General features: G+C 46.1%; 1 protein-coding gene across 3 annotated transcripts in view; it reads left to right on the top strand.

Annotated features, from left to right (window-relative positions):
- Positions 1-5,326: 5,326 nt before the first annotated feature.
- DHX35 (DEAH-box helicase 35) overlaps positions 5,327-13,779 on the top strand; it is a 65,744-nt gene continuing 57,291 nt past the window's right edge. For all 3 annotated transcript variants that reach the window (XM_027070089.2, XM_027070088.2, XM_027070086.2), the window contains exons 1-2: positions 5,327-5,482; positions 10,476-10,609. In XM_027070089.2, coding sequence (XP_026925890.1) covers positions 5,443-5,482; positions 10,476-10,609 — 174 coding nt within the window. In that variant the 5' untranslated portion in view covers positions 5,327-5,442. The remainder of the gene's footprint in view (positions 5,483-10,475; positions 10,610-13,779) is intronic.

The raw sequence follows: 13,779 nt of genomic DNA, 5'->3' as shown, positions 1-13,779 counted from the left end.
ATTTTCTCAGAGGAGGGCAGGTATGTGGCCCATGACAAACTCATCTGCCCACAGAGTCCTCTTCCTGTGGAGTCGGACCCCAAACCATTATTCTCTGAAGGTGTTGCCAATGATTAGAAATTAGAACAAGAGAAATATGGGATCCCAAGAAAATGGCCAGGTTTCTTGGAGTAAAGCTTTTCTGGCACTTGAGCGTGGAAAGATCATTCCAGGGCAGAGCGTGTCAGGGTGAGGTCTGAGGACCACCTGCATCAGAGTGAGCTGGGTCCTTGTTTCCAATGTCCATTATTGGCCCTGTTCCCAGGGGAGGGGAGGGTGACTAGGGCAGACTTTTGGTACAAAATATTTGTTGCCCCTTCTGCAAGAGAATTATTATTTCCTCATCAAATGGCAGACTTAGCCATTGCAAATTTGGCTGTAAATATTTCAGAATATCTGTCTAAAAGATCAAAACAAAAAACAGCTCCCTTGTAAAAACCACAATACCACCAAGATCGTACCTGAACAACTTTAAAAATTTCCCGGTATCATCAAATGGTGTTGAAATTCAGTTGTCTTATTTTCTCCTTGCTGATTTGTTTGAAATTAGAGATCCGTACAATTTTAAGGTCAACCCAATTGGATTGCAGGGTCGACATTCTTTTGAAAAACTTAAGCAGTCAACTGGAGAGCTGGCCACCCCACCCCTGTAGGCAGTTGGGTTGGGGGGTATTTATCTTTTACTAAGGGAACTTGAGGTTACTCAGAAGAAAACCTAGGGTACAGATCATGTAAAGGAAAAGTTACATGAAGAAGCCCAAGGGTGGATTGGAATGAGGTTACATGTGCGTGCCATAACGACCAGCACACTCCCTTTGGCAGGCCACATGTTTACCTTTAAGCTTCTCGATAGCTGAGGCAGAGAGAGAAACCTGGTCAGATCCACCATTCACAGCGTCCGTAAGATTAAATTCGAGTTCAGGAATAATTCTTGCAACTAAGATAAGGTAAGAATTTTTCACAAGGACCCTCCTATAAAGAGGATACTGGGGGAGGCACGTGGCTGGTCCCATCAGAAGAATGTGTGGCTCGTGATCTTGGGGTCGTGAGTGCAAGCCCCACGTTGGATATAGAGATTACTTAAATAAATAAGTAAACTTAAGAAAAATGATACTGTGGGGACACCTGGATGGCTAAGTCAGTTAAGCGTCTGACTTCAGCTCGGGTCATGATCTCACGGTCCGTGAGTTCGAGCCCCGCGTCGGGCTCTGTGCTGACAGCTCACAGCCTGGAGCCTGCTTCGGATTCTGTGTCTCCCTCTCTCTCTGCCCCTCCCCCACTCACACTCTGTCTCTCTTTCTCAAAAATAAAATAAAAACAAAAAAAATTTTTCCAAATGATAACTGTGAAGAATTTGGATAATAATGCCCTGATGATAAACCCCACGACAGATACTTTGAGGTATGCCCAGACAACGCACCAGGGCAGTTGCCGAAAGCTTTAGTGAATTGAATGTATTCACTCTATGAGAATACGCCCCAGTTTGCTTGGCAGAGTTCCAGTTTATGTCTGTAGATCCCCACCCCCTTTCAGTCCCAGAAGTGTCCCCAGCTTGTACAATAAAGCATACGGTCTTCCTACCTTGAAAGCACCTGGTAGGTCTAAGGAGGCCTTCCCCAGCGCATCCAACTGCACAGATGTGCATCGTCCCTCAGGCCAATGTGACAGTCACTCCCCTGATAGCTGAATCTCTTTCCTAGTGGATCTCCACACCTCTGTACCCAAATCCTCGGAGCTAAGTAACACTTTTGCTTATGCTAATACGTGCGTGAACTCGTTCATTTGTGTGCAAGCCAACAAACCAGACAGATTTACGTAAGTTACAAATTGCAGAGGGCTGCACTGAGACCCAGGGGGAAATCCCAGTATCATGCAATTCTGCAAAGAACGACCTCTTTTCGGGCTGGAGCAAAGCTCTTTCTGATCTGGCTTTGGGGAGGAGACCCAGGGCAGTTAGGACTTTTTTCTCAGAAGCCAAGAGTTCTAACACACGAATGCATGGATGGTGTAATGGACATCTGTTATTTTTGCTTCCTTCAATCCACCTCTGATAATGTCATCCTGAGATTTTCCTCTGAGGAACCATTCTGCTTCCAACTCTCAGTCCATGTGGTTCTGGTGAAGCTGACCACAGCCACAGCTGACTTGGGGTGGAGCTAATGACCGAGGTTCAAGCCACTCAGAACATCATATTCCGTGGTCCTGGTGATTGGTTCAGGGATGGAAACACAGTCAGATACTATTTTTTTATTTGAGAGAGCGGGGGAGAGAGAGACAGAGAGCGCAAGCAGGAAGGGGGAAAGGGGACAGAGGAAGGGAGGAACAGAATTGTTAGCTGGCTCTATGCCAAGCATGGAGCAGCCCAACTGGGGGATTGATTCTAGGACCTGGAATCATGACCTGAGCCAAAATCAACAGTCGGATACTTAACGGGTTGAGCCATCCAGGCGCCCTGGCACAGAGAAACTTCTTAACATATCCATGACACGTGGTTTTGAAGAATATTATCTTTCTGGAAAAGCAATTATTCACAAGTTACACAATATACTATGTAACAAAATGATCAACTTTCATGGAATTGTTGGCAATGAACTAAATTCTGGATGCCATCTCAAGAAGCAAGTTTTAATTTTAGAGTAGTTATTTTAAGGCCAATCTTTCTGAAAATAGTTAAGAAGAATAAAATAGTCTATTAAAACACTCCTAGTTTGTGACAATAAAACCACACCATCAGCATCTAGGTTCTTACTTAGGTGTTTCCTCTAAAAGAAGTTTGTGAAAGCAAAACAACCCATTAGGGACAGTCGGGCTTTGAGAACTTTCTGAGGCCGATGAACTAATTCTCATCTAGGAGAGCTAAGCTCTAATGGTTTTAAATGGCCCATGTGGGTGAAAAACCACTGGCTTGGGAATTAGAAAGCCTGAATTCTAGTTTCAGTTCTGATGCTAAAATTAGCTCATTGGGTCTGACCAAGTCCTTTTAATCTCCAAGAGCCAAGGTTTTTTTTTCTTCAATAAAACAAAGAATTTAGGCTAGATGTCTCCTCTAGCTTTAAGATGATGATCCAGTAATTCGGGAATGGCCAATCTACTGCCTCTTTGTAAATAAGAAGACTTCTTCATGTAAGTCAGAGTGATTTCTAAAATATAGAAATAATAAAAAGTGGCTTTTATTTCATTTTCCCTTGTATTCATGTATAAACCCCTCCTTCTATACTTTGGCCCTTAGTGAAAATAAAAGAAGGAAGGATCAATGACATGAAGAATTAAAACTATAAAGCACAGCGTTCACCTGTACAGGATTCAACAGGTGCTTTGTTACTGGGCTATGAGTATGAATGTGACAAGCTCTCCATGTTAATAGTGGAGGCAAATTATAGTTCAACTAAATAAGTGTTAACACAATAGTGAACACACTGGTTCTGAGTCCAGAGGAGAAAGGCTTAAGCCAGTGAATTTATTCTTAGAGCTGGCCTGTATATTTTTATTTTTTAAAAGTTTGATTATTTAGAGAGAGAGAGAGAGACGGAAGGGGCAGGGAGAGAGACAGAACCCCAGGCGGGCTCTGCACTGTCAGCACAGAGCCTGATGCAGGGCTCAAACTCAGAAACAATGAGATCCACACCAAGAGACTGATGCTCAAACTCAGAAACCAAGAGACTGATGCTCAATCGACTGAACCACCCAGGTGCCCGTATATTTTAAAGATGAATAAAGAGTTCTTGGCAGAGAGATTATCATGTATTGAACCCTATTTTTATTACTGTGGAAATAAATCAAAGGGGATATTTGGAAAATGAATATAGGTATGTAAATTCTGATGTATTTTTCCCCCTGGTGGATTTGCTCTATTTGAGTTAATGAGAACCAACATTGAATGCTTATGTCTTACACTGTTAGGTATTTTACATGTTATGTCATTTAGCAGAACCTTTAAATAACTCATTTTACATGATTAGATTATATTACAGCTAGGCTGGAGCAAATGGCAAAATTAGGATTCCAAGTCATATCGACTATCTCCAAAGCTCTTGGTCTTTCCATGACTCTGCCATTTCTCATAAATGCAGAATTTTCTTCACAGCTCTAAAAATGCATAAATTCTGAGGCCTATCCCTTCCTATTAGTTGCCAACCCATAAAATATTTCTTCTCTTCTTTGGGCTAGCGGGATCCTTTTCAAGCTTGTTGACTGAAAGAATCATCTGTGGGGTTTCCTAAAATGCAGGTTCCCAGGGCATACCCCTGAGATTCTGACTCAGGATTGGATCAGGGCCTACAATCTGTATTTTTATTTAAAAATTTTTTTCTTAATGTTTTATTTATTTTTGAGATAGAGAGAGACAGTGTGAGCAGGGGAGGGGCAGAGAGAGAGAGAGGGAGACATAGAATCCAAAGCAGGCTCCGAGCTGTCAGCACAGAGCCCCGACGCGGGGGCTCGAACTCACACACCGGGAGATCATGACCTGAGCCGAAGTCGGACGCTCAACCGACTGAGCCACCCAGGCACGCCTACAATCTGTATTTTTAACCAGCGCTGGAATCCTATGAGCAGTCAAATTGGAGGAAGTACTGGGTTAGTACCCTGGCCTAACTTATCTGCCCATTTCTAAGGCTCTCATTTCAACCCATTTCCCCCTCACTGTTTTTCGAGCATTACTCGAGCATTACTGAAGAGCATTACTCTTAAGGCTCCGGAAAATTTCCATACCATTTCCGATGGCTTTATTCACTGATAATAAGTACTACTGTTTATCGAGCATTTTTTTTCATTCACTATTCACCCTCCCCAACCGCCTTGGACAGAAACTGCAAATAAGGGGCGGAAACCGCAGTACCTGGGCGTACAGTGGGCTCCCAAGAATTATTTACTAGACCGGCAAACTCACGAGGTAGTTACTATGAACCTTCATTTGAAAATACGGAGGAAACTTAAAAAAACCCAGTAGGTCTGGGACGGCTTGTAACATAATCACGTAACAGCTAATTCGGGATGGATTATCTCCGTGCCCACCGCGTGCCGCCGGTAGCCGCAAGACTCTCGTGCCGGCGGTTTTCTCCCAAAGCTCGTCCTTCCGGAGGTGTACGGCGGCCACGCAGTCCACGCCAAGCTCCTGGGCAGGGCATCCAGAATCTTCACATATCACACTAAAGAGCACGGAGAACGGCATCCTTTCCCTCAATATGGCGGGCCCGGTCACGTGGGTCAGGGGGCGGGCCGGGGCGGTCTTGGAGAACCGCTGTAGGTCACGTGGCTCGGGGGCGGTGGTGACCACGGGGGCGTGGCCGTAACTCCGCCGGCGCCTCCTGGGCCGAGGCTCCTCGCGGGCCACGCCCCCCGGCCCCTCCGGGGGCTCACGCGCAGCGGAGGGGTGGAGTCTCCCTCGTGACCTTTCACCCCAGCATGGCTGCGCCCGTGGGACCGGTGAAGTTCTGGCGACCCGGTAAGGCCCTTGGAGGAACGCTGGGCAGATGCGGCGGCCTGACTTTGGTCTTGGCCCCGCAGCCGGCGTCCTGGGGCCTGCGGACCTGCTCGCGGGCCTGACCTCGGTGGGCTGGCCACCGCCGCCGCGGAGCTGGTGGGTTCTGTGGCTCTGGCGCTCACCGTGGTCCGGACGGATTCGGGGGTCCGCCCCCAGGCTGGGCAGAAAGTCTCTGTGTCACCTTGTTCGAGTCTCAGCTTCCCCGGGCCTCGTTTTCCTCGCTCCTGACGCGTGTCTTGCCCAACGCTGGAAAAGCGCTGAAGCGCCCACGCGTGTCCTGTTACCGTCCTGGGGCTACGCTGGGGCGGGACGGGCGGTGCTGCTCAGGGTTCAGGAGCTCAAGCTTTGGAGTCTCGCTGCCGGGGTCAGACTTCTCGGCTCTGCCCTGTGGTAGCAGAGTTCCTTGGGGCAAGTCACTTAATTTTTTGAGTCGCCTTGACCTCTTCGCCTGTAAAATGGGTAGAATAATAACTATCCTGTGGGATTGAATAATGAGCACAGCGCCTTGCCTGACGTTGAGTAAGTCCTCATAAAAAGGGAAAGAAGCCTTGTTTTGTTTTAGGGTAATTCTTGCCCATCCCGAGTGGCTTCCAGAAAGTGACCATCCTCCTTCGTATTGGCTACCACCGCTTTCTGTCTTGCAGGCAAACACGAATCTTAGTCACAAAATGCTTGGCCTGATTTGGTTTAATTTCTTCATTAATCAGGATTTTATAGAATGTGTACTTGCCAGATCCTGCTAGATACATTAGTTCCTCCCCTTCCATCAATTTCTTGTAAAAAGCAAAAGTTTCTGAACAATTACCAGTTTGGTTTTTTCCACCACTTGCACCTCTGCATGTCCGGGTGTGCAAAGTAGATTGCAGCAAAAAATGAAATGAGAACAGAGTTAGATGGAATTCTAACCTTGCATGTAAGTGATGTAGGAGAGAAGCCCAAGCAAGGGATGTGTTAATTCTTTTTTAAAGAATATGTAGTTTGTCACTTAGCGACAGTTTTATTCAGTATTTAAAATCGTCAGTTATCCATCATGAATTTTATTTGTAGCCAGAAATTAGATCTCATTAGGTAATGAGATAGCCTGCATTTTATTTATTCAAGCCTTTATTAACAGGTCAAAGTGTCAAGTATGATAAAGGCCTGAATGAAATGTTGAAAATCAGAACAGGATACTATTTTGGCTAAAAAACATGTGGTTATTCTAAGTATTCTATTCTGTTATTTGGCTCATTTGTTGAGGGTATACTTATTGAACACCTAACCTTGTGGTCAGGAGACAGGTGACCAGGCTGCTGCTCTGCTCTCAAGATTTATTCTTTTTCTCTCAGTTAGAATATGAAGTTGGGTATCCTTTAATTTTTTTTTATTAGTTTGTTTATATTTTGAGGGGGGGGAGGGGCAGAGAGAGAGGGAGAGAGAGAATCCCAAGTAGTCTCCACGCTGTCAGCGCAGAGCCCGATGCAGGGCTTGAACTCACTAACTGTGAGATTATGACCTGAGCTGAAATCAAGAGTCGGATGCTCATTCGGCTGAGCCACCCAGGCGCCTCTAGGAGAGATGCTAAAATGAGGCAGAAAAAAGTGATGGTAAGGAAGATAGTCTCCACAAGTCAGTCTGTAGAGCTATCCTTGACTGCCATATACTAAACTGGTGATTTGGCAAAGTCACTTAAGTGCTCTGAGTCTCAGTGATCCTCATCTGTAAATTGGGCATAACACCTACCAAAGGATTCTTTTGAGGATTAAATGAGAATACATGTAAAAGTTTTAGCACTAGATACACATTAAGTATTATAATTACATAAAAGTATAGAAGAGAGGGAAAGATTGTGTGGATAGGAAGTACTTCATGAAGATAGTGACATTTTTGAGGTGAACATTGAAGCACGAATAAGGTTTATTTCGTGGAGAGGTAGGAGTACAGAGCTGGGCAAAGGGCGCAGCGTGAACAAGGCAAAGTGAGATGTGTGCCTCAAGCATGTCCTAAAAACCAAGATAATTGAGTAGCAAGATGATGTTGTGATAGGATAAGTTATATTTTGGGTCGAGGCAGGAGATGATGGTATTCTATTTCTAGTTCGTTACTGGAAAAAAATGCTGGGACGCCTGGGTGGCTCGGTCGGTTGAGTGTCCGACTTCGGCTCAGGTCATGATCTCACGGTCCGTGAGTTCGAGCCCCGCGTCGGGTTCTGTGCTCGACAGCTCGGAGCCTGGAGCCCGCTTCGGATTCTGTGTCTCCCTCCCTCTCTGCCCCCCTAACCCACGCACATTCTGTCTCTGTCTCTCTCAAAAATAAACAAACATTAAAAAAAAAAAATTAAGAAAAAAAATGCTGGTCGTGACCCACTACGTGCTTTCCATAATCCACTAATTGGGCACCACTCAAATTAAAAAACTGGTTTAGAGGGAATGCCAGATGGGAGGGTGTGGGTGCTGTTGTCATCCTTGTTTTGTAGATGGAGAAATGAAGGCATTTGTGGTTTGCAGGATTACAGACGTGTACTCTTGTAAGTAAAGAGAATGCTCCCAAGGGAAAGGCAGCCATAGGCGGTCAGAATGGGAGGTGGAATATACATAGAAGGAAGCAGTTCTGATTTGGTCAGATGAAGTCTTTCTTTCTTTCTTTCTTTCTTTCTTTTTTTTTTTAAAGTTTATTTATTTTGAGAGAGACAGAGAGAACTCCAGCCAGGGGGGGGGGGGCAGAGAGAGAGGGAGAATCCCAGGCAGGCTCCACGAGGTCAGTATGCAGAACCCAATGCCGAGCTCAGGCTTCCGAAACTCTGAGATCATGACCTGAGCCAAAAATCAAGAGCCAGGTGTTTAACCAGCTGAGCCACCCAGACTCCCCTGAATGAAGTCTTTTGTCAGGAGGAGACATGTTCCTTATTGATTGGCAGTAGCTCTTGTAAAACATCTCATAACAATATACTTGGATGTACGTTAGAGACAGGGAGGGGTGGGGTAGTGAGGATACCTGGGTGGATTGGACCCTGGTCGGGGGGGAAGGAAGTGACCTTGCGGGAGCAATGCTAGCATGTTCTAGACATGCTGTAAAAGTTTTAAATGTGTTCTGAAAAGGAGGGAATTTGCGACAAAAACAGAGCTGGTGAGGCTAAGGTATTCTTTGCAGATTTTTCGTGGGTAAAGTCTACAAGAAGTTATTAAGAGGTAGCGGTAATAAGAGACAAAAGGAAAGGAAACCTGCTTCTTTGAGCCCAGGCTTTGTTCCAGGTCCTTTTCTATCTTTTATCTTGTTGAAAGGAAGGTCAGCGTTTTGGCAAAAAACAATACAGCAGTGCCCCACTTACTCGATTGTTGGCAATCTTGGACCTCTGGAACACAACTGTGTTCCTCGAAATAAATGGAAAAGGGATTAAAGATCTGTGGCAATGATTCTAAACTTAGCTCTAGGGGGTTTATGGACCACGAGCATTTCGTCTCCTGACCAATTACATTCTGGTGTATTTTTCAGGAGAGAGAGTCCATAGCCTTTTCTAGATTGTTGAAGGGATATGGGACCTCCAAAAAATGTAAAAATAAATCGGTGGCTAAATGTGCTTGTCACAAAGCCCCTGTGTTTCCACATAGCATTATCTTCTCCATGAGTTCAGAAGGCCTGGGGGATGATAGTTTTGGATAAGCATCTCTGTAGCGCCCCCCCCAACAGAAGGCAGTGGGGCACGTCGTTGAACTTCCAGGGAGGGTTTTTATGACTCCCAAAGACATCGCACCCCAGTGCTGACCAGCTCTAGCTTTTGAAAATTGCTTCCTTATGTCGCGTTACGTGTCACTTACCACTTCCAGTTTCTGTTCGAGGGCTACACAAATGAATCCCCGTGAAAAGTTACGGAAGCTGATCATAAAAATTGGACCCATGTTCCTTGTAAGGCATTTTCCTTCTCAGGCTAAAATCCACGGTACCTTGAACAGTGTTTCATGGTGGGATATGGCTTCCCTACTCTTCACTATCCTGAGCACCAGTTTGTCATTGTTCTTACCAAGCAGCTGTCGTGGGAAGCTGTTGTTTAATCTGCTGAGCACAGTGGTTTCTTGGAACAGCGCTTTGCACCCAGCCACCCCGGTTCTGTGATTCACAGCGGGGGCTGCCGTCTAGCGCATCCCGCTCCACTGGCCATGGTTGACCGGATCAGGCTGGGCTTTGGACCTGACCTGGGAGGAGAGGCTCCCCACCCTCCAGACCACACACACCTGGGACTCCCGATCCCCTTACCTAGTCTTTTATTTTCTCCTTAGCACTTAGAACCACTTCATGCACTAAGTTACATTCTCTTGGGAGGCAGAATAAAAGAAGCAAGCAAGCTGCAGAGGGGAGGGCCTGCCTCTGTAGTGTTCGCTGCGGTATCTCTTGCCCTCCTGTCCTTGTCGGGTGAGCGAACGGGTGATCGGTGAGGGAGGGTGAGCCTGAGCTCTGGCCCTGTCAGCAGCCTTGATTCCAGCTGCTACAAGAAGCCAAACTTAGCGACAGAAAGGAGCTGATTGAGAGGCTCTGAGATGAGAGAAAGAAAGCCAGCGCAGCTTTGGAGTACCCGGTCCCTGGCATCCCCAGGCCTTGCTGCTGGAGTCCTGCGGTAGTGCCGCCCCTCCTTCGCCTCTGCCAATTCCCATTGGGTTTCTGTCACTTTCAGTAATTAGTAGTAATATGTGGAGGCCGGGCCTGAAAGCATATTGTCCTCTGTGACATACAGTTACGTGTGGCCAGTTTGGAGCCCAGTGGGACTCTCATCTCTGTTCTTGATGCTTTTAGGGAAGATTTTTGTATTTTCCCAGGTCCTTTCCTAGATGCTTTCCTCAAGTTAAAGTTGATTCTCTTTTAGTAGTTTGAGATAAAGCGCATTGCTGGTGTTGTTTACCTTCGTCTTTGAATTTGCAACGTCTGCACATTTTTCTGTTCGTTGGTTGCATCAGAGCATCTGAAAAAAGCATTTCTGTTGCAGGTACAGAGGGACCCGGTGTCAGCATCTCTGAAGAGAGACAGAGTCTAGCCGAAAATTCTGCAACAACCGTTGTTTACAATCCTTACGCTGCCCTTTCCATAGAGCAGCAGAGGCAGAAGCTGCCGGTGTTCAAGGTACACTGAATAAGAATGCGCAGTCTGTTGGTCTAAAGCAGCGTGCAGTGGCTCCGTACTTGGTACTGAAGTGGACTCTTAATGATTCTTTAGAGGGGCGACTCTTACTGATTCTTTAGAGGGGCGCCTGGGTGGCTCAGTCAGTTGAGCGTCCAACTTCGGCTCAGGTCATGATCTCACGGTTCGTGAGTTCGAGCCCCGCATCGGGCTCTGTGCTGACAGCTTGGAGCCTGGAGCCTGCTTCGGATTCTGTGTCTCCTTCTCCCTCTGCCCCTTCCCCACTCATGCGCTCTGTCTCTCAAAAATGAGTAAACATTAAAAAAAAAAATTAAAAAAAAAAGATTCTTCAGAACACAGTGAGCTCAGAGCTACCCTTATGTAAGGGGATTAGCTTTTCAAAATGTGTGTGTGTTAGCTAACCATATCAATCTTGAAAGTCCTTAAGGTTTTTTTTAGTTAAATCTTATGTATTGAAAAACTTTGCTTTCAGTTGTGGACAAATTAAAATATGAAGAAGAGTAGAGAAAATAGCACAACGAACTTCTATGCCTCCAGCTTCAACAAATTAACCAACATATGGCCAGTTTTAGCTTCATTAAAACATTTTTTTTTAGTGTTTATTTATTGTTGAGAGAGACATAGACAGAATGCAAGTGGGTTAGAGGTAGAGAGGGAGGGAGACACAGAATCCGAAGGAGACTCCAGGCTCCGAGCTGTCAGCACAGAGCTCGACGTGGGACTCAAACTCACGAACCGCGAGATCATAACCTCAGCCAGTTGGATGCTCAACCAACTGAGCCACCCGGGCGCCCCTTAGCTTTATTTTTAAAGGCAAATTTTAAACAAGACTAGTTGGGAATGTGAGGTTGTTTCGGTGGAAGAGGTCAACTCCAACTGACCCAGTGACGGGATGTGGGTGGTTGTTATGGGCTGTGTGCACATCTAGACACTTTATTGGTCTCATGAAGTGGACATATTTATCTCAAGAGGCCAGAGCATAAACTAGAATTCAGAATATGTTCATTTATAGCCATAGTTCTTCAGTACGGACAGACACGGTCCATGGACACACTTTCTCCCTGTTGCCAAGACCACATGGGAAGCCAAATTGTAATCGCGAAGTGAGTGCAGGGCCAAAGGCCATTTAGATATAGCTGAAGAATGTTTCTTTCATATAGCCCCCCATCAAGGGTGACGAGCTCTCCCTGCCTCACGAGGTGCCTCTGGAATGACCCAAGTAGGTGTGGCCACCAGCACCCGTGATTGTCTCTCTTTCGCTTGGACAGTGCTGGGGGAAGGCTGCCAAGTTCTTCTGCTAAGGGAGTCCCTCTGTGTAGACTGTGCTAATGATTCCTCTTCTATTAATTCGTGCTTTCTCCAAGTGGATTTGAAGCAGAATCCTTCTTTAGCCAAGTCACCTTGGTTAGAGCTTTATGTGGCCCCAAACATTTTAGTCACTCGTGTACTGATGTTTCTGGATTTCTCCCTCAGGTGATTAGCCTCATCCAGTACGTGTGAATGTAAACAGGTTTGCCCCTCAGGAGATAAGCTTATAGGTTCACTGTTGCTGCCTCAGTGGTAAGGGACAGCCTGAACTGCGGTGAAGTATCGAGACTCTGGAGCTCAACTTCAGAGTTCAAACCCAAGCTTCATCGCTTGTGTGCTGTGCAATCTTGCTTGACCATCTGAGCTTCTGTTTTGTTTTCTGTGACATGGGACTGATGTCACCTACCTCAGAGGATCCATAGGGGGCCCAGACGAGCTAATCCACATCGAGCCTTTAGCTGGGTACCTGACATACAGTAAACGTTCGAGTACACAGATAATTACTGTTTACCAAGTATTGAATTTTGGCCTTTTCTGGACTGTTCTTCATTCTCCAACTGAACTTACAAGATATGATAAAATGAAACAGTGGGAAAAAGCCATCAAGATTTAACGTACGTTGACGGAAATTAAAATGGTAAGAAGAGGGATGTAAGTTATTGATAAGCAAAACAATTTAAATTTAAGCACATTTTGGATCTCTTGAGATTAAAGATAAGTGTAGACAAAAAGGGTAAAAGTTAACTCATTCACCAACCCCTGCGCCATTAACTAAAAGTAGATTTAAAAACAAACTGAAACGAAAGGGGCAATAAATTTAAAGTCACTCCCTTTCCCCTGATGACGTTACAAGGCTGCCTGCTCCTCGACTGCCTCCTGTCGGCTGGTGTTCCCCTTAGGGCCCTGACGCCGCTATGAGAGGTTTCCTCTTACTCCCTCAACAGCCGCCTCTTGTAGCCCAGTCCCCCCCTCCTCACCAGCTCTTGGATTTCCCTGCTTGGGCCTCTGGGTGGTAGTGTCATTCTCTGCCTCCAAATCGGAAATTTTGTCATTTCTCTCTCTGTTGTCACACACTGGACTTCTCCATTCGCAGTCCTTCGTATTTAGGATGTGACGTATGAATTAATTGCCTTCTGTTTTTTCGTGCCCAGTCTCGTGTGGTGCTGCCCGGTTTTCTCACAGCACTGACAGCCCATCCAGCGCCCCCCGGGAAAGTCCAGACTCTCGCTCTGCATGCACGGCCTTTCACAGGGAAGCCCGGACCACCCTTCTTGTAATCGTTTCCAAACCATTCCCGGAGCTTTTCGTGGGCTTTTGTTGGTGCCCCTTGAATAGAGTTGGTACTATTTGCTTGTTTCTGTTTTCTTTCTTTTGCTTATGTTATTTCCCTTTCCTGGAATGCCTTGTCTGTTTCTGTCTGTATGCAGATTGTCTTTCAAGTTTTCCTTGACCATCCGTCCATTTATCCATTCACCCATCGACTGGATGGATTTTCCATTTACAAAGTACCTGCAAAGATCCCAAACCTCTCACCTTCCCTTACCCAAAACAAAAGAAAGCACAAAGTCCAGCGTGTAGGCTAGTCAGTATAGGTCACCTGCAGCAGGCTCTCCTTTGGGGGCTTGAGCTATGCCGATTCCTGGGCTCTGTCCTAAACCTGTTGAATCAAACCCTGAGGGTAGGGCTGGGAATCTTCATTTTTACTTTGTTTAAGTGTTACTTATTTTGAGAGAGAGAGAGAGAGAGAGAGAGAGAGAGCGAGCGCGGGGGAGGGGCAGAGAGAGAGGGAGAGAGAGAATCCTCAGGCAAGCTCTATGCCAACACCGCAGAGCCTGACACAGGGC

The sequence above is a fragment of the Acinonyx jubatus genome, chromosome A3 (assembly GCF_027475565.1).
Source record: "Acinonyx jubatus isolate Ajub_Pintada_27869175 chromosome A3, VMU_Ajub_asm_v1.0, whole genome shotgun sequence".
In the NCBI taxonomy this organism is placed as follows: domain Eukaryota; kingdom Metazoa; phylum Chordata; class Mammalia; order Carnivora; family Felidae; genus Acinonyx; species Acinonyx jubatus.
Note: the sequence above shows the minus strand (reverse complement) of the source record. Positions and strands in the feature narration are given on the sequence as shown.